General features: G+C 30.3%; 10 protein-coding genes across 10 annotated transcripts, besides 4 other annotated features; 7 read left to right on the forward strand and 3 right to left on the reverse strand.

Moving 5' to 3' along the window:
* Nucleotides 1-213: 213 nt before the first annotated feature.
* On the forward strand, nucleotides 214-873 carry TVAGG3_1045030 (small Rab GTPase RabX10; the record flags this gene model as incomplete). The annotated part of the gene is made up of 1 exon (XM_001584323.2): nucleotides 238-828. One exon carries the CDS (start codon nucleotides 238-240, stop codon nucleotides 826-828), a length of 591 nt encoding a protein of 196 aa, XP_001584373.1.
* Nucleotides 874-1,015: 142 nt separating this feature from the next.
* On the forward strand, nucleotides 1,016-2,476 carry TVAGG3_1045040 (dolichyl-phosphate-mannose-protein mannosyltransferase protein; the record flags this gene model as incomplete). Its single annotated transcript, XM_001584324.1, has 1 exon — nucleotides 1,016-2,476. The coding sequence occupies one exon, from the start codon at nucleotides 1,016-1,018 to the stop codon at nucleotides 2,474-2,476; it is 1,461 nt and encodes a 486-aa protein (XP_001584374.1).
* A 105-nt stretch (nucleotides 2,477-2,581) lies between these two features.
* TVAGG3_1045050 (glycosyl transferase) lies at nucleotides 2,582-3,421 on the forward strand (the record flags this gene model as incomplete). Its single annotated transcript, XM_001584325.1, has 1 exon — nucleotides 2,582-3,421. One exon carries the CDS (start codon nucleotides 2,582-2,584, stop codon nucleotides 3,419-3,421), a length of 840 nt encoding a protein of 279 aa, XP_001584375.1.
* A 175-nt stretch (nucleotides 3,422-3,596) lies between these two features.
* On the reverse strand, nucleotides 3,597-4,308 carry TVAGG3_1045060 (universal ribosomal protein uL13 family; the record flags this gene model as incomplete). The annotated part of the gene is made up of 1 exon (XM_001584326.2): nucleotides 3,656-4,258. The coding sequence occupies one exon, from the start codon at nucleotides 4,256-4,258 to the stop codon at nucleotides 3,656-3,658; it is 603 nt and encodes a 200-aa protein (XP_001584376.1).
* A 282-nt stretch (nucleotides 4,309-4,590) lies between these two features.
* Nucleotides 4,591-6,345: a mobile genetic element.
* Nucleotides 6,346-8,445: 2,100 nt separating this feature from the next.
* Nucleotides 8,446-8,493: a mobile genetic element.
* A 1,661-nt stretch (nucleotides 8,494-10,154) lies between these two features.
* Nucleotides 10,155-10,541: a mobile genetic element.
* Nucleotides 10,542-11,296: 755 nt separating this feature from the next.
* TVAGG3_1045100 (armadillo (ARM) repeat-containing protein family) lies at nucleotides 11,297-12,641 on the reverse strand (the record flags this gene model as incomplete). The annotated part of the gene is made up of 1 exon (XM_001584327.1): nucleotides 11,297-12,409. One exon carries the CDS (start codon nucleotides 12,407-12,409, stop codon nucleotides 11,297-11,299), a length of 1,113 nt encoding a protein of 370 aa, XP_001584377.1.
* A 742-nt stretch (nucleotides 12,642-13,383) lies between these two features.
* On the forward strand, nucleotides 13,384-14,438 carry TVAGG3_1045110 (SNAP receptor protein; the record flags this gene model as incomplete). Its single annotated transcript, XM_001584328.2, has 1 exon — nucleotides 13,397-14,293. One exon carries the CDS (start codon nucleotides 13,397-13,399, stop codon nucleotides 14,291-14,293), a length of 897 nt encoding a protein of 298 aa, XP_001584378.1.
* A 639-nt stretch (nucleotides 14,439-15,077) lies between these two features.
* Nucleotides 15,078-16,559, forward strand: TVAGG3_1045120 (SH3 domain binding; the record flags this gene model as incomplete). The annotated part of the gene is made up of 1 exon (XM_001584329.1): nucleotides 15,078-16,559. The coding sequence occupies one exon, from the start codon at nucleotides 15,078-15,080 to the stop codon at nucleotides 16,557-16,559; it is 1,482 nt and encodes a 493-aa protein (XP_001584379.1).
* A 153-nt stretch (nucleotides 16,560-16,712) lies between these two features.
* On the forward strand, nucleotides 16,713-16,871 carry TVAGG3_1045130 (ankyrin repeat domain-containing protein 49 family; the record flags this gene model as incomplete). The annotated part of the gene is made up of 1 exon (XM_001584330.1): nucleotides 16,713-16,871. One exon carries the CDS (start codon nucleotides 16,713-16,715, stop codon nucleotides 16,869-16,871), a length of 159 nt encoding a protein of 52 aa, XP_001584380.1.
* A 972-nt stretch (nucleotides 16,872-17,843) lies between these two features.
* Nucleotides 17,844-19,248, forward strand: TVAGG3_1045140 (cellular component assembly; the record flags this gene model as incomplete). The annotated part of the gene is made up of 1 exon (XM_001584331.2): nucleotides 17,844-19,076. The coding sequence occupies one exon, from the start codon at nucleotides 17,844-17,846 to the stop codon at nucleotides 19,074-19,076; it is 1,233 nt and encodes a 410-aa protein (XP_001584381.1).
* Nucleotides 19,249-19,578: 330 nt separating this feature from the next.
* Nucleotides 19,579-19,611: a mobile genetic element.
* A 248-nt stretch (nucleotides 19,612-19,859) lies between these two features.
* Nucleotides 19,860-20,141, reverse strand: TVAGG3_1045160 (ankyrin repeat domain-containing protein 49 family; the record flags this gene model as incomplete). Its single annotated transcript, XM_001584332.1, has 1 exon — nucleotides 19,860-20,141. The coding sequence occupies one exon, from the start codon at nucleotides 20,139-20,141 to the stop codon at nucleotides 19,860-19,862; it is 282 nt and encodes a 93-aa protein (XP_001584382.1).
* Between the last annotated feature and the right edge of the window lie 188 nt (nucleotides 20,142-20,329).

Consider the following 20,329-nt stretch of genomic DNA (forward strand, 5'->3'; position numbering starts at 1 on the left):
CGAGTTTTATTCACTCCCATGAAAAAGATTGACTTGGTCTGAAGTTTTTTTTTTTATTTGTGAGGGAAAAAAAAACGTTCTGAATAATTTTCATAATGAAGATTTTTAATCGATGAAGAATGGTAAAGTATCAATATCTGTAATGATCTAGATATTAAGGGAAGTCGATTTCGGTGAAAATCTTGACATGGACATTCCATCCGTAACAAAAATCGAAAAGGTGACATACAGAAAGAAATGTCAGCCCACGATCATCTCTTTAAGCTCCTGATTGTTGGCGAATCTGGCGTAGGTAAGACATGCATGCTTCTCAGATTTGCAGACAACAGCTTCGAGGAAAATTTCTTATCAACAATTGGTGTCGATTTTAAAGTTCGCGAAATAGATGTCGATGGAAAGCGCGTCAAACTTCAGATTTGGGACAGTGCCGGACAAGAAAGATTCCGTAACATTACAACATCTTATTATAGGAATTGCGGCGGAATTATTATTGTTTACGATATCACACGCCACGATACATTCACCAAAGTTACTGAATGGATCGAGGATGTTAGAAAGATTACATCAAACGTCCCACTCTTACTTGTTGGTAATAAGGCAGATCTCGAAGACAAGAGAGCTGTAACCGAGCAAGAGGCTAAGGAGTTGGCTAACAGAATGGGCCTTGTTTTACTCGAGACATCGGCTAAGACAGCCTTAAACATTGAAGATGCTTTTAAGCAGATATCAAGGCAGTTAATCAAGGAGGCAGCAGCTAAGCCAAAGAGCGATAACAAGAACCAGGTATCGCTTGATAAAAAACAATCCAGTGGTAAGAAGTGCTGTTAAAAAACTATTCAATTTTTCCCTAAAAATAATCCCATTGCTTTTTTATTCATCAGACTTTTTCGTCACTTTTTTATATTTTTTTTTCTTACAACCGACGATAAATTTTTTTCTCACTTTTTCATAACTGTTATTCCGATCGTTGTCACATTTTTAATATGTCAGTTTTTAAAAAAAATATTTTTTTTGAATGAAAAAATATGGATTAACTTCAATGGATTGCTTTTTAATGACTATAATAGCATTTATAAGTCTAGGAGTACGACTTTATAGGCTTGGACACCCTTCACGAGTTACTTTTGACGAAGTTTACTTTGGAAACTTCTCAAACGCATATATCAATCGCAGCTATTATAGTGATATCCATCCACCTCTAGGAAAAATTACAATGGCACTGGTTGCTTGGGCAACAGGTTACCCAGGAAATATTAATTTTGGAAGATCAAGTAATTATAGAGATGAAGAAACTAATTATGTCAGTTTAAGAATAACTCCAAACATTTTCGGATCGTTTTGCTCCGTTTTAATTTATATTGCACTTAGAAATCTTAATATAAAATATTTTGCTGCATTTACAGGAGCTTTGATGGTTGCATTAGAACAATCATCTATTGTAGAACACAAATTTATTCTTTCCGATGCAATGCTTCATTTCTTTTCTTGTTTGCATATTTGCGCTTTTACCTATTTTATTAAGCATCAAGATTTTATCAGTACTTTCATTGCAGGAATTACTTTAGGCCTTGCCATATCTTGCAAGCTTACAGCTCTTGGTTTAATTGCATTAGATGGAATAACTCAAATAATTTGGATATTTACGGAGTGGCCAAATATCATAAAGATTATTAACAGAGCATCTACGCTATTGGGACCGGCAATTACCGTATTTTTCTTTTCATATGTAATTCATCATGATATTTTAATGTTTAGAGATCATACTAACACATACCACGAAGACCACTTTAGACAATATTTACTTTTGCGTAACGATCTAAACAAAACATACAAAGCTAATCGAATTATCGGAAGAAGTCATATTTTAACAATAGTTAAAGACTTATTTAACACGCACAAAAATAATATGCGTATTACTACACCACATCCTTGGAGTTCGATGCCAATTAACTGGCCATTGCTTTTAGATCGTTATGTTTTGTTCTGGGTCGGAGAAGGTACTTCAATTAAATGCCTTGGATTACCAGCTGTCATATGGTCCACTACTTTCTTCATTTTCTTGACTCCTTTCTTTGGTATTTTCCGTATTGCCGACTATTCAGTGCTTTACACATTCCTTGGCTGGTTATTTTCGTATCTACCTTTTGTTTTGGTCCCGAGAGGCATGTTTATGTACCATTACATCGTTCCAATGATGTTTGGTGCGATGAACCTCGCAAGTTTAGCGAATTGCATATTCAGGAAGTGGCCACATTACAGGACATACTTCTTTGCCACGATTTGTATACTAGTTTCTGCCAATTTCTTGCTATTTTCTCCAATAATTTACGGAAATCCACTTTTGAAGAGTACTGATAACTATTTAATATGGAGAAACGAATGGTTATGGGGTCCGCAAGAGCCTGTTCAATATTTCGGAGAAGAAATGTTCAATACAACAATTCAATACGGATCTCTAAGAAGGAAGTTCTTTTAACTACTCTGCCATCGAATAAAATGTTTGTACTTTAGTTTAATTTTTCTATAAAATCTATTCTTTTGAACCGAAATTCATGTTAAAATCTTTGTCACTTTTTTAATAATGCGAAAAAATATATTCTACATTTTTTTCATCGTAATTGGTATAACAGCGAACATTACTACTATCAAACTCTTACTTATAGGGCGGCCCGAGTTATTTCATTTAAAATCAACAGGCAGTAAAGTTGCATTTGCCACAGTCACAACTCCAGCGTTCTGTATGGGGGCTGTAGCACTTGGATATTCAATTCAGAAGTATCATGGTGACTCAATAGACCGAATTTGCCTAGTTTCACATGATGTAAATTCAACCTGGAGAGAAATTTTATCTCAATGGTGGAAAGTTTACGAAATGCCTGAAATAAAACCGACTAAAACGCATAGAAGATCATGGATTAAACTACAATTGTGGAAATTCACAGATTACTCAAAAATTCTTTATTTTGACACAGATACACTCCTTTTAGATAATGTCGAAGAGCTTTTCAAAGAAAAACAGCTTTCTTGTGCTAATGACGTCAATCCAACATATATTTGCAATACAGGAGTTCTTGTTTTGGAGCCATCAATTTTAATTTATAGAGATATGCTTGAGAAGATGAAAGACCAATTGTTTTTACACTTGCCTGGCGATCAGGCATTCATAAATGCGTACTTTAAAACGTTTAATCCGTTACATCCAAAATATAACGCGCTTAGACTAGATTCATCAAGTTTCCCTGAATTTTATGAGGCAGGAAAACTTAAAGTAGTTCATTATGTATGTAAAAAACCATGGAAATGCGGAAGATCTGGTGTAACTTATTGCGGCTGCGGATATGCTAAGCTTAATGAAGTCTGGTATCAATACTTCGATGAAGCATGCAAAAATCATACCTGCATTGAATCATGGAAAGAATAAATTGTTTTGTATATATTTTTGTTTAAAAAATATGCTTTTTCATGGATTTTTATGTATATTTCCTGATAAACAACATTTAAATATCAATAATTTTGATCCAAATCTTTTGATATTTTTCAAATGAAAATTATTTAATTTTTTTAAATGATGTAATATGTTATTTTGATTTTAGGCTAGAACTATTTTGAAAAATATTGATTATTTGCTTAGTAGTATTGAAATATATTGCATATTTTACTCAGCGAATGTCTCAAGGAACTTAACAGCTTGGGCGCCGAGCTGCTTGTTGGCCTTCTCAATGGCAGCTGCCTTCTTGTCCTGCTGAGCCTTCTTAGCTTCGTAGTACTTAGCAGATTCGGCCTTGCGCTTGGCTTCGAGGTCAGCAACAACCTTGCCGTACTTCCAGCCCATTGTTGTTGAGAGTTCACCAAGCTTTGTTGTTGGGCGATCTGTATGGATGGAAACGCAGCGGAGAGCGTGTGGGATAACAACACGCTTGTATGTGACGTACTTGGCTGGAACACCCTCGAAGACCTTGAGGTTTTCGAAAGCCTCGGCACCACGGTGTGTCTTGTATGGGAGCATTCCGCGGACAGCACGAGCGAAGATTTCACGTGGAGCACGCTGGTGGAATGGACCATCACGTGGGTTGGAGTTTGTTGTCTTGTTGAGGAAGCGTTCGTAGGTGTGGACTGTGAACTTATGCTTGCCGTTCAAAACGATTTCTTCGGCACGAACAACAACGATCTTACGGCCCTTAAGGAGCTGCTTGGCAACAGCTGCGGCAAGACGGCCTTGGATGTGGCCCTTAGCGTCAATCACGATGGAAGCAGACATTTCAAAGGCGGAAAAAACCGCTTTTGGCCGGACCAGATTATCGTTTTTTTAAAGCTGATTATTTTCTAATTATACTCACACATCTTTTTGAAGATACTTTGTTGCATGCTAAGTAGTGTCAACGATAGAAATTGAGAGCCTATTAATCGTCGAGGAAGTACGATTATTTTTTGGGCGAAAAAGTATATTAAAATATGATTATTAATATGTTTTTAAAATAAAAAATTTGAAAGTTAATTTGAGATTCTCATATAATTTTTTGAATGAAAAAAATAAATATAGTCTATATGAGTTTTTGAATAATCACACTTGAGATATATCTAAAAAATAATGGGGAGAAGCTTCCTAAACTTTTTAATCCCATAAATATGGTCATTATCTGGAATAAAGAGTTAAGCGTCATATGTCACTTTTTGTACTAAGGAAACATCGACTTTATGCGTTATGACTTTTCGATGAGGAAACAAGTGTTTACGTATTATAAACTTCCTTATTCCAATAAACCGACCCTAAACATAATTAATTCTAAGCATGATAATGGTCTCTTTTCTATGATAACCAAATCAATTTGGTTATCATAGTAAAGCACCAAAAACTGGAATAGGAATCGGCAATATGGAATCATGAAGCAACTCGGATAAAATAAATATGGAACATTCATACATCCATTCCCTATTTTTAACCATATTTTCAAACAAAATTCTCGTACTATTTTCAATAAAATTTGCATAACCTTGTTATTACTCTTAGGCGAAAGATGATTTTAATGTTAATTTTATAGAAGAACTTTTAATGCATAATAAAATAACCATTTCCTATAAATTTAGACTTAAAACGGTGACAATAAACAAGCTTTAGTCTAGAAATTAATTTTCTACTACTATAAATGCATCTTTATCTTTAATTAGAAAAAAATTTATCAATTTTATTATCCAGATGAAAAAAGAAGTGACATATGATATTTTATCTAATTTAAAATCTTTTATTGATTGTTTTTAAAAACTTTGCATTTTGTATGAGTATTTCATGTTTAAATCAGTATAAATACGCAAAATACTTATGAAATTCCAGCTGTTATTCAGTACTATTCATTTTTCAGCAATCATTAACTGTGGAAGAGTATGGCAAACGTTCGATAATGATCATGTAGACTCAGATCATCAAGAATGAATTAAAGTCAATGCAGGGAAATGGATAATCCGATTAAAAACCCCAAAAAGGAAAAAGATATTATATGAACGTCTCACAAATGGTTAGTACTAAGCTCTTTCCTGATGATTGAATATTCTTTCATATTTTTGTATATTGTAAGGGATTTTCTCCCCAAATATATAATACCTTCCTTATAAACGATCTACTTTCTTTGAATACAAGTATAATTTTACATTTTAGGAAAAAAATTTATTTTTTCAAATTTATCTTATAACAATAGAGATTTATATATGTGTGTGTCAATATAGGCTTTAGTGGTATAAAATTGGGTAGATTTTGTTTTATTTTGAGTAAAAAATTCAAAAAATACTACCTCATTTTGCGTGCAAAGGAATAGTCAGAGCTATTTAATAACATTTTACGAATGAACTATGGAATTACTATAACTTTTGAAGAAATTTCAAAGTTAATAGAAGATTGTATTTTAGAAATCAGCTAAAAGAATGATGTGCATGCATCAAGCGTTAAAGTATCCTAATCAGAATATAGTAATATACAATGATTAGCAAAGCAGATTTGAATCGGCAAGAAGAGTTGCTTAAAAAATCAGTTGAGTCTTCTCTAGTTTCCACACTGCCTATTCCTGTTTAAGTGCGGTTATTCCTATTCCAGTTTTTGGTGCTTTACTATGATAACCAAATTGATTTGGTTATCATAGAAAAGAGACCATTATCATGCTTAGAATTAATTATGTTTAGGGTCGGTTTATTGGAATAAGGAAGTTTATAATACGTAAACACTTGTTTCCTCATCGAAAAGTCATAACGCATAAAGTCGATGTTTCCTTAGTACAAAAAGTGACATATGACGCTTAACTCTTTATTCCAGATAATGACCATATTTATGGGATTAAAAAGTTTAGGAAGCTTCTCCCCAATTAAAAATAGAGTTTGAGAAGACTTTTCAAGGTGTAATGAAAAGAGAGGTAGGGCAACGATAGAAAATTTTTGGAAAAAAAGTTCGGAGATCTTAAACGTATCATATTCCCTGCATGGTTTGGTATCTTCCGCCATGCGTTGTGCCAAACATATTGACACTTTCCAATAATTAATTTATGGTATGAGTCACAGAGTTAGATTATAAAAGAAAGTAAATAATTGCAATTAGAAATCATATATGTCGGAAATCAAATGTTGATGAGCAGAAACCTTTTACTCATCATAAAAGAGATAAATCACTAAAGATTTGTATACATTAAAATTTGATATTTGGTGCTCGAAAACTGTCTGATGGACTCCTCCAAATGAACCAATCTATCGCTGAGGACCAAATTAGATGATGTGGATGGTGTATTCTCGAATTCTAACTTAGGAAGAATGGGAACAAAACGAATGACGACAACAACATGTCAAACATAGATTAAATATCTATGAATCAATAAAGTATACGTGCATTGAAGGTGATAACGATCACTTGAGGCTTATAACTCTTTGACTAAATTATGCAATAATTAAATATAATCATTTTTATATTTTTATACTGATAGTAATTAATATACTATCCTGCTTAATAAATGGTATGATCAAATTTGTTTGAAAATTTAATTATGTATATGAAACTATGTCTTCTATATAAAAATCAAAATTTTCGGACGAACCTAGATTGAACCTTTATGAAAATCTATCATTTTTGTTAATTGAGTTAATATGAATCTTTTACATATGTATATATAGCATTGATAGCTTATATAATCATGGTTTATTCCATATTAACATATTTTTTCAGTTAAATTTGTTAATAATATCATGTAACAAATTAATTCAAGATTAGAATGTCTACAAAATGCTAACAAATAAGAACAAAATACGATTTCTCGACTTAAATTTTAATATGGAGTAGTTTTTCGTTTAAATCTAATTAAAAATGAATAAAAACTTATCTTGTACTATTTTCATTCAAAGATTTTAATAATGTAAATCATGCATTTTCATAATTCAGTACAGTTCTTTTTAGAATTAAAGTTGATGAGGATGATATTTGTGATTTAAAATAATTTGTTAATGTTCACCTTTTATTCATCACCTTGTGGTATGCCCTAAAGCAATAGCATTATCAATTCTGCTGAATTGATCAACTCAAAATTCCAAAAAAAATTCAAAATTTCAAAAATGAAATTAAACAATTTGAATTTTCACATGAAAAAATCAATTTCGAAAAAAATTTGGAAAATCAAAGTATTTGATAATTAGTCAAATAATCAATTTACATCGTTTTTACTCATAAAAAACAACTAATTTTTGATTTTGATATCATATTTGATAAATACTCATTCCAGAGTTGACGTAATGTATTAATTATTGTTAGAGATATTGCTTTCGCAGCAAAATTCTTATTTCATGAAAGAAAAAAAAAATGATTTTATTCCAACAAAAACAAGTAAACAGATGAATGGAAACGTACTATATTTTCATAAATGTAGTAATCAGCGTGTCAGCTTTTGTTTATCATGTTCGAGTCAAAATGTATTAACTTGTAATAAGAAATATTCGAAGATTATATGAAGTATTGAGCATTCTTTGTAGAAATATTTGTAATTCATTACTAACATATATAATAAAGTTGTTTTTTTTTCCTTATTGCAATAATTTTGTCTGATTTTAATAACTTTTCATGTATACGAGTTGTGTGAATATGCATCATAATATGCGTAAATATACTTATTTGCGACGAATAATGTGGTTGCATAATGGAGGTGCTAAATTTTGATTTTTAATATGGGGCTTTGGTATGTATAATCATGTTCTTATCTCAACGTAGGAGTATTGGTGCAATATGATTAAAATTTACGAGGTTGATCTTAAATTGAATAATTCTGGAGTATAAATCACAATGCAGCTAATTCTATGTTAAAGATAGATACAGATTGTAGTAATCAATTAGGGAGTACAAATTCATTCTTTCATTTCTGTCGTATTGAGCAGAAAGGAAGAGATCATAACCCTAGGAAAAAAAGCCCAAATTTGTCACTTTTCATAGTACGTTAAACTCAATTCGCTCGGCGAATGCCGAGCACACGTACTCATCATTCAACATAATATTCTCATTCTTTGGTTATTATAGTGCCAGACAACACAAGATTTCAAAGAATTACTTGAGTTTTCAATTAATCTTAATCCGATTTTAGATTTATCGAGAACTCCATCATCACAATCACATACTTCAGTGCGGTAACTACAATTATCCATATACAGAAGGAAGTTCTTTTCGAACAACTCATTTGGAGTCTGTTTTGGAAAGAACTTCTTTCTGTCCGACTTAATTTCATAGTTCCTGATCAACCAAAAGACAGAAACCACACACTATCTACTTAGGAAAGGAGTTCTTTCTAAATCTTCCTTAAATTGAGATTTTACGAGAGATAACCCTTCTATTGCACTTAAAAATGAACATTTTGATATCTTTAGTATCACACATGGTCATATATAGTATTTCATCTACATGAATACATTCATCTTTCGAAGTCTCTCATTAAATGGGAGGCTTCGAAAGATGAATCGTTTTATTCATACAACTTTAAATCTCGAACACATTTAGAGAGTGAGTATATCATTTTATTCTTGTTTTGAGTTTATTCTGATTCAAAATTGCAGTGAAAACAGAAGTTCACACATCATATCTGAATGTGAGCTCATCTATACTTATACGATCTCAATACCTCCACTCTAAGCATAAGAGGTGAAGTTATATAAAAATTATCAGATGCGTTGAAGTCTCAAAAGTATTGCCTGAATGCTTGTTTCATATTTGTCCAAGTAGTTTCAATGAATAAATGTATTGTTTTTTATAATTTCGATTTATTTTTAGAAAATATTCAATATAAACCTTTATTGTGTTATTTACATCTCATAAATTCTCTGTCTAAATCATATAAAAGCGCGTTTTACCCCTATGAATCAAGAAATTCATTCAATATTCATGGTATATTTATTAAATTTATACGATTTACTAATAATCAATATTATATCCTCATAAATAGCAATATATTTTGGTAATCTATGATAATCATATACAATATTTGAAATCAAATTTTCATTAGTTTAGGTTCCTTGTTAATAGTAAACCATTATATTTATTACTAATAATAAAATCTATCTGTCGTATTGAAATTCAATAAAATTACTTATTCGGTCCAAAAAAACAAATTAGATAAAATTTTTCTTTTTTTATGTAATTTTTGTTTTTCATTTTTCTCAAGATCCTAAGTTATGTTCTAACTTTTGACATCATATCATATCATGCTAGGCTATATATTATAGCATATCCAAAAGGCAAGGAAATCTATCAGAGAAGCCTTTTTGACCTATCGTTGCCCTACCTCTATGAAAAGTGTGATATAGAAAATAATTATAGATATTTTAATTTTATATATTGTGCTAAGCATTATATTAAATTTTTAGGAAAAACACTTTTCATAAGTATTCAATATTTGAAAATACGCTCCAAAAAAGAATAGATTCTTTTATATTCGCTTATATAAAAGGAGACTCTCTATCAGATGCGAATGCCTGAATTCAGCACCTCTGATAGAGAGTTTCCTCTTATATAAGCAAATCTTTTTCATTCGTTTTTGTTATTATAAAAACATCAAAATCTACCAATATGAGAAATTAAACCCTGCGAGGCACCAATCTAGAACTGGCACTTCGCAGGGTTGAATTTCTCTTGACAAAATACAATAATCAAATGCTCCAAAGTTTTCAAATTTTTATTAGGAATAGGAGCCTACAAAGCACTGATTATATATCAGTGCCTGGTAGGCTCCTATTCCTTCTCTAAATGGGAGAAACTTTGTTTGAATAAGATAACATGCGAACAAAGTTTCTCCCATTTAGAGTGGGATTTGGAGGGTGGGAGGTACATAGATAGACTATGTATCTCTCACCCTCCAATTCCCTCGGGAAAGTTCGAAAACTTTGGTGCAATCAGCAACGATTGCACCAAAGTTTTTGCGTTTAATTGAAGGAATTGCTCTTTATGATATATACAGTTACAATGCATATATCATAAGGAGCAATTCCTTCCAGATATCTGGCAAACTTCCTCGCAATGGTTCACAATTGCGAACAAGTTTTGTCATTTGTCAAGAGAAATTAAACCCTGCGAAGCGCCAGTTCTAGACTGGCACCTCGCAGGGTTTAATTTCTCATATTGGTAGCTTTTTATGTTTTTATATTAACAATAACTCATGAAAAAGATCCGCTTATATAAGAGGAAACTCTCTATCAGAGGTGCTGAATTCATGCATTCGCATCTGATAGAGAGTTTCATTTTATATAAGCAAATATAAGAGAATCTATTTTTTTTGGACCGTATTCTCAAATATTGAATACTTATGAAAAGTGTTTTTTTCTAAAAATCTCAGAATATATTTACAATAGTAAAATAAATAAGATATTTAAATTTATTTTTAAATGCTTTTTTTATATGAGATTCTCAAAAGTTATATCAAAAGTCTGTTTTTTCTAAAATCTAATATCATAATCTATTTCTCATTTTAAGTACATCTTAATTCATTTTATTTTCTATATTTTTTCAATATTTTTGAGGGAATTGTGTTGCTTCCCCGACGATAAAATTGAGAGGTTTACACATTGACACTACTTAGCATGCAACAACTTTAACAAAATTTGAGGAAATTGGTAAAATTTTGTGAAAATTGTTAGAATCTTGAGTAATACGGTATGCTTTTTGGCGTATTCAAACAATTGGGAATAAGACGATCAGTGAGGCGTTCAACGGTCTTTAAATAAACATTCCAATTTCATTCAAATAATATTATTTAAATTTTTTAAAAAATACAAACAAATACATTCTATTCTTTATTAATTATGCAATTTTTTCAAAAATGATTTCGGCAAGTTGCTGATTTTGGGAATCAGTAAAATCACTTAAAATACTCTCTAATTGATCCATGCCGAAATAATTTTGTATGCTTTCAGAACCATTCTGATGAGTATCTATAAAGTTTATAATAATTTTCAAATAAAAGTTGATATCATCAGCAGATTGTTCTTTCATAATTGATAAAATTTGCTCAGATATATCTACACCAATAACTGCATCTACTAAATCTTCTTTTCCACTCTCAAATGCGATAAAAATAAAGAATAAACACTTAGAAGATAATCTAAACGATTCAACTTGCATAATTGATATTACTTCATTAATAAAATCTGAAGAGAGAATGTGTGCACTAAGAAGATCTGCATGATAATGATAATAATAAATGAATAAATCTAAAAGCTTAATAGTAGCATTTGAAACACTCGCATTCGCTTCCTTTTGTGAATAAATTGAATAATATGCATCAAACAATATCTTTGTTTGAGGAATAATTGAATTCAAAAAATTCAAATTTTCTTCAGGAATGTTTGTTATAAATTCTGTAAAAAGCATTACAATAGATTCTTGCAATTCCGATTTTGGATCAATTGGAGCAAGAAACTGAATAAATGTAGAAATAATCTCATTTTCAATAAAATCTGATATTATTTCAGGAAAGTAGTGAAATGCTGTAGTAATACATTTAATGATAAGATTCTTGTTGTTTTGGTTCTGATTTTGGAATGTTTCGATAATTTTGTTAATTCCTAGAGAATAAAGATCATGAGAGTATCCAATTGATGAAATTAAGCTGTAGCATGATATCAACTGCAATTTAAATGATGTCAGTTGTAAATAACTTGTAATGTTTGTGTAATATTGAGTTGGCAATAAAAGTTGAATAATATCATGATTTGAAGAAACAATTTGCGATATAGAAGTGATAATGTGTATCTTGACTTTTTTAATCGAGTTTTGAAGATTGGATATTAAAAAATTTAAAATTTCTTCTGTTGTAAATAATTCTTGAACAGGTGAATTAGGACTAGTTAATATTGAAATGATTCCAAAGAAAGATATGATGCTGTCATTACTTAAATTGCTAATATTCGGCATGAAATTTATTATAATTTCATGCAAATTGTTTTCAATAATGAAATTAAAAGGGACATTAGCTACACCATTGAACGATATTAGCCAATTATATATTTTCATGAAAGTTAAAGATGGATCTCTGTTAATTCGCTTTAGCTTCCTCAAGAAGTATTCTCTTGAGTCTGTGCTAGTAAGCTCTTCTAAGCTTGAACGAGTTGATGAGCTAAATTGAGAATATGTAAGAGAATGATATTGGTTCATAATTTCTTTTTCAAAATTATGCTTCGATTTAATCTCATTTATAATCAAACCATATATATCTTGCTATATTTCGGATATTTGTAACAAAACCTGGAACAATGGAAATTTTCTAAACGTACAATTCTTCTTCTCAAAAATGTAATGAATCGAGGTTTTAATGAATACCTTAAGAGCAATCCTAATAATGAGTATCAATGAATAAATACCATATAAGAATACCGGAAGGAGTTTCAATTGATTTGAGCAAATTAATTCTTCACAAGACATCATTTAAATATTGTGCTTATGCATAATAACATAATTTATTACCTATCACACACTATGAGCACATATGTTCCAATTTGAAAATATTTTATTAATAAATCCGGCAGAAACTGACACGTTTCTATTATTGCATAATGATATTATAGAAAAACAATACTTTGTGATTAATAGATGCGAGGAAAAACAAGAGTGATAGTGAATTCAAAGTTGAATTAGTACGAAATTAGTGCTTTACAGGATACTTTCTAGAATTATTTATCCTATTTCAAAAAGTCCATCGATGGCAAATCAGAAGTATTAGTAAATCCCAGTGAATTGTAATGAAAAAATTGATCCAATCTATCAGTTACATGCCACTTTTTGATTTGATGATGGTCTGATGCAATCAAAAATCTCATTATTTATACTATCAACATTTAAATCACAAGATTACTCAAATTGTATCCAAAAGAATTTCTCAAAAAGTAAAAAAAAAATTCAAATATGACGAATCGTTTAGGAGCTCTCCGAAGTAAGAGTGGCGTTTCAGGTGATAAACCACCGCCAGTACAGGTTAGCCCTAATGATCCATTTGCTAATTTTTGGAACAATTATAATTCTGTTCAAAGTAAAATTGATGACATTGACGAAACGTTAAATGATATTCAAGCGCTTGATGATGATTTACAAAAAATACAGGATCAAGAGGAAGCTACTGAAAAACATGAAGAACTTAAAGAAAAACTTGGCTCAATTACAGGAAAAGCCAATCAAATCAGACAAGATATCGCCAAACTACGAGAGAATGTCGATAACTTAGCTGATGAATATCCAGGCTCTGCCCAAGTTCGTCTTCAAAGAAACCATCTTCATGTTCTTTCAAATAATTTTGCAGAAGTTATTAACCGTTTCACAACAATTCAAGAAGAAACAAAGCAGAAATTCGCAAAACAAGTATCAAGACACTATGCAATCGCAGGAATTAAACTTGATGATGATATGGTTCAGAAAATTATTACCGAAAACCCAGATGCCCTTCAGCAAAGTGTTTTCCAGATCCAGGGCCAATCTGCGGCAACGGAAGAAATCGTTGATACTTATAATAAAATTGCTGCTCGTCATGAGGATATTTTGAGCATTGAAAAGAGCTTATCTGATCTTATGGAGCTGTTTGTACAATTCTCCATCTTAATTAAAGATCAGGGCCGTCAAATAGATAATATTGAAGCAAACATTGCACAAGCTACAGATTACGTCCAAAGAGGTGTTCAGCATCTTGAAGCTGCTAGAGAGCACCAGAAAAAGAGTAGAAAATGCCTTTGGATGGGTATTGGCATAGCAGTGGTTGTTTTAGTTGTTCTTATCATAGTTGTAGTTATGACAACAAAGAATAAGAAGTAAAAATTGATTTATTATTTTTATTTTGATTCAAATATAGTACTATTATAATCTCGTGTTCATCCCATTCAATTTTGAATGCTTTACAAATGGGCTTTCAAATATTGAATTGAAATGGACCTAAGATTTTAACGCGACGATTATTTTTAACCTTAAAAACAAAGATAAAAGATTTTTATTAAAATAGTAATGCTATACAATAAATGAACATTTTCCGTATAGCTTTTGCTCTTTTGAAGGGAAAGAGATTTTTCTGATTTTCATTTCGAGTAATTAGTTAATGATTAACTGATAAATGGCTTTCCTTTAGACAGGCATCAATTGGCTTTCTAATTTTGTTTGTTTTGCCTATGATTTGAGATTTTTCTACGAGTTTTTCCATATAGCTCAATGATTAGTATATTCTGATTATTAATATTTTGATTAGACAAGAAAAATCTTCTCAAACTCTGTTTTCTTTTTTGTAGGAATTTTACAAATTGTAAAGTTGTTTATATTTTAAGGGCTCACTGCCTTAGTTTACAACTATTCAGTTTTCTGGACTTAAATGTACTTTTTCTCTATGATAGAATTGATATTTTTTTTTGAATAAACTTTAAATAGCATGCATTGAGCATACTCTATCTTTTCATTGCTTCAAAATCAAAAAAGATCTCTAGGAGAAGACTCGGGGTGTAAATATTGAACAAACTAAGCTTTGTATATATTTTTTATTTATTGATTTCGTTGTATGAATTTCTTTGTGTTGATGGTAAATTTTTAAAAAGTGACAAAATAAAAAATTTTGATGAGTGATATTAAATTTGTTGTTGATTCTCAGTATTGCAGAAATTCATCTTTAGTTAAATATGGAAGTGATTTTTGTTTCGTTATCAATGGTCATCGATTTTATACAACGCAATCACACGCAGTTGTTGTAAGTGAAACAGTTCGAAACATGTTGATTACAGATAATAGTACACAAGAGATTAATATTAATATTGATACTGATATTAATAATAAAGATTCATTTAATAAAGCATTAAACATTTTTTGTAAGTTTGTTCAAGAAGGATATGTTTCAGAAAACATCGACATCGAAACAAGTGAAATTATTTATGATCTTGGTGTTCTTCTCAAGAACGAAGATTTTATTTCACAATACAAATTCATTATTTCATCAACAATTATCAGTGAATCAAACATCGAATCATTCATCAGATACAGTCTTAAAACATGTGATTTCGATAAAACATGTTCATTCATCGCATCTCATATCTCTTTTCTTGGACCTTCAAAACTTTGTCTTCTTTTTGAATCTGTTTATCATTCTATTGCATCATCGTATTTTAACGAAAACATCGATGATACTTTTATTGATTTTATTTCAAATATTTTGAGTAACGAACATGTTTTTGTCTACAACGAAGATGATATCTGTGATTTTGTTATTTCATTCATCAAAACATTTTCACCTTTATTATCATTTTCATCATCATTTTCAGAAACATCAAAAATATCAAATACATCAAATACATCAAAATTCGACAAACTGATTGAATTCATCAGATTCGAATTCTGCACAAACGAAACAATTTCTCGTTTTATCAAATTTTATTCTTCATTCATCAACTCCTTTGATCAAGAAATGAAAACAGGAAATAAATCAAATGACAATATTCAAAACGAAAATGAAATCTTCACTCATTTATTTGAAACATTAATGTTATCATCACAGATAAAAGATATAGAACAATTTGATAAAATTTCAACAACAGATGAAAATATAAATTCATTTGAAAAATATTGGACTTCAAATAAAATCCTTTATATTTATGATATATTTGTAAAATGTAGTCAAGAACGAGATCTTTATTCAATCAAATTTGCTGTTGATAATGGATATCATAAAGTATACTATTTTGCTAATAATCTAATTCATTATGCAGCAAAATTAAATAATTTATCTCTTGTTCAAGATCTTATTTCATGTGGTGTTGATCCTAATATGAGAAATGATGATCTAAAAACACCACTCCATTTTGCTTGTTATTATAATTCAATCAATGTTGTCAAATTTCTTCTTACGTTTAATGAAATTGATATTAATGCACAAGATATATGTGGAGATACTCCTCTTCATAAAGCATGCAATTATAATAATGAAGAAATTGTTAAAATTCTCATCAGATTAAGAGGTATTAATATTAACATAAAGAATAATCAAGGTAAAATCCCTATTAAAATGACTAGCAATGAAAGAATTCATAATCTACTTATTAAAAAATGATAATTCATAACAAGTTTATATATATTTCCATTACAATCTATCTGATCATTGGAAGTTCAGATATAGAAATTCATAAAATTATACATAGATGCAGCACAACGAAATAATTTAACTCTTGTTCAAGATCTTATTTCATGTGGTGTTGACCCTAATATGCGAAATAGTTATCGAGACACACCACTCCATTTTGCTTGTTATTATAATTCAATCGATGTTGTCAAATTCCTTTTAACATTAGATGAAATTGATATTAATGCACAAGATAGTTATGGAGATACTCCTCTTCATATAGCATGCAGAAAAAATGTATAGAAATTGTTAAAATTCTCATAGATTTTAGAGATATTAATATCAACATTAAGAATAGTCAAGGTAAAATTCCTATTAACATGACTCGCAAAAAAAGAATTCATAATCTATTTAATATTTTAAATAGCTAAAATTGAACAAGTAATACCTTAAGAATTTAATAAAGGAAAAAACATATGTCTATACATTTTCTTGGATACATTGAAAAAGCATTACCATTAAATAATAAACATCTTATTCATTTTAAGGGTTCTGACCGACCACATATCTCCTCTTAAAATTTTCAACATTGGTGGCTCAAATCTTGGCGAATACTATGTTTCAATCCAAATATCCGGTTCATCTTTCCTCCATAAAATATACAGTATTTAAAATACATCAAAGTGAGGTCTTTATCGATGACCATTTTTTCATCTTGCTTTTTTCGATTTATGTTGATTTTTTTCATGAGGCCAAATTCAATATAATTATTTATAATTTTACATACATAATCAATGATCTATACCTATGCATATTTTATCACCAAAATCAGTGATATTTCTTTTTCAATTTTATCACTTTTAAATAATAAACTTTTCGTGTCAAAGTGAGGTTGAGAGGCCAAAATTGTAATTGTAGTTTATTTCACTTCACGAAAAAAAAAGTCTGAATCAACCAAAAACATTCTCATTTCTATCCAAATATCTTAAATATTTTTTATGGATTTGGGATTTTATTATTTCACTTCCCAGGAAAATTTTATATCTATGTACAGAGGCATTTTTACAACATATTTATACAACATCTAATGGATTTGAGATTGGCCTATCATATAAATGTATAGCGTGTTATAAAGAAATACTATCATAGTGTGTTTGGTGCAAGGAATAGTATCACTCATGTCGGCTTACATGATGTCTCGAAGAGGAAGAAAATTGAGTGGAGGTATGTGGTCGATCAAAACCCCTAAATTTTGAAAATATACGTTAATAATTTATGCTCTCGACCGTAAGACTTGTCGATAACAAGCCATCTGAGTGGCTTGCTCACAGATTTTTCGTTCTAGGGCAATATGACATGTGTGTAAATATAGTTAATCAAATCTTGCGTAAGTCTCCTGATAATGCCGAGGCATTAAACTTAAAAGGCTGTGTTTTAAGGACTAAAGGGCATATAGAAGAAGCTCTTAATTGTTTTCAAACAGCTACACAATTCGATACTAAAAATATTCGACATTCTCTTGAAATTGCAAAATGTTTATATTTTCTCGGAAGATTTCAAAGTTCTATATCAATCCTTGAAGAAATTCAGAACTCAGATGATGGAAATATATGGGAAGTTTATCACTTATCTGGTCAAAACTATGCAAAACTCAGAAAATTTGATGATGCAATTGACCAGTTTCAAAATGCACTTGATACTGATTTTAGAATTGAAACTGTCCTTGAATTAATGAATGTTTATGAGGCCAAGAAAGAATTTGATGATCTCGAGTCACTAATACAAGAAGCACTTGTTCATCATCCTACAAACACGGTATTACATAAGCGTATTGGCAAGTATTATCTCGCCAAGAAAGACTACGAAGGAGCATTGAATCAGTTTGAAGCATCATATACCAGAGATTCAACAGATTATCAGTCAATGCTTCTTGCAGGATCTATCGAGCAAGACCAACAACATCAGCAGAAGTCAATTGATCTTTATAGAAAGTCATTCCAAGGATTGATGAATTCTCCAGCTTTATGGAATAATGTTTCAATGGTTATCAACACAAAAAGTCGAATTGAAGCTTCATTAGCATGCTGCAAGAAAGCTACATTCTGTGCTCCATTCGAAGCCATACCTTTGGCCAATTTAGGCCTAAATTACTTAGAATTAAAACTTTTCTGTAGCGCAGCCGTAGCTTTAAAGCGTGCCAATTCCTTAGATCCAAGCATTGAAGGCATTTCCGAAGGCCTTGCAATAGCCCTGATGAATATTGGCGAATACATGGCTGCAGGCAAACTTTTTGCCAAAGAAATACAGAAAAAGAAAACACATAGATTGATAATCAATGCTGCTATTTGCTTTTTGAGAGCAAATAAGCCAAAAGAAGCCAAAAATTTATTTACTGCATTCTCAAGAATGATACAAGAAGAACCTGCCTTGGAATCATTATACCCTTATCAGGATGTATTGGTTCCAATGTTCTCGAAAGTTGCTGGAGATTCTACTCCGCAATCATAATAATTTTGTGCATTTTTGTTTTGTAATATAAAATATTTTTATGAATTTAAAAAACGAATGAATAAACACTCCTTAAACGTGATCTTACCACTTTCTGACAAACTCGCATAAAATAAATAACGTTTCCAAATTTTTCTGGTTCAAAAATTGCTGACAGATTCAGATGCCGATCTAATGATAAATTTTCAAATGCACACGAAAACAATAAAATCCTTTTGAGTCATTTTTATAATCGGCTACCATATTTTTGACAAAATGGAAAAAAAAATTTTAAAGTAAAAAACCTCCAATTCTCACAAATGAGTACGAAAGAATTTACAAATTCCCTCAAAACCCAATTTGAACCCGTCAGATAATTTGAACCCTCCCAATATGGAAACGTTACATCTTTAGTGTAATTACAAAAAAAGTTTAACAGTTATATAAGGTAATATGTAGTGATTTAAAATTCTTTTTCCCAAACATAATTATTTGGATAAAAAAACTAGATTGTCAAAAAATTGAGAATGCCAGAAAGTGGTAACCGCACCCTTAACAATTAACAAGGGAGCTTTTCGTTATCAATAACCAATCAGTTATGATAGCTATAAAAAAGCATGATGTTTCATTTTATTTTTCTTGTTGATCTTGTAAATGTAATAATATAAATACTCTCGGACTTTTATGAGAATTGTGTTCAATCATTTAAATCATTTGTTGGACAATATTAAATATTTTCTATATCTGAACTTTCAATGATCAGATATATTGTAATGGAAATATATATAAACTTGTTATGAATTATCATTTTTTAATAAGTAGATTATGAATTCTTTCATTGCTAGTCATTTTAATAGGGATTTTACCTTGATTATTCTTTATGTTAATATTAATACCTCTTAATCTGATGAGAATTTTAACAATTTCTTCATTATTATAATTGCATGCTTTATGAAGAGGAGTATCTCCACATATATCTTGTGCATTAATATCAATTTCATTAAACGTAAGAAGAAATTTGACAACATTGATTGAATTATAATAACAAGCAATATGGAGTGGTGTTTCTAGACCATCATTTCTCATATTAGGATCAACACCACATGAAATAAGATCTTGAACAAGAGATAAATTATTTAAATTTGCTGCATAATGAATTAGATTATTAGCAAAATAGTATACTTTATGATATTCATTATCAACAGCAAATTTGATTGAATAAAGATCTCGTTCTTGACTACATTTTACAAATGTTTCATAAAGACTAATGAATT

The sequence above is a fragment of the Trichomonas vaginalis genome, chromosome I (genome assembly GCF_026262505.1).
Source record: "Trichomonas vaginalis G3 chromosome I, whole genome shotgun sequence".
NCBI lineage: Eukaryota > Parabasalia > Trichomonadida > Trichomonadidae > Trichomonas > Trichomonas vaginalis.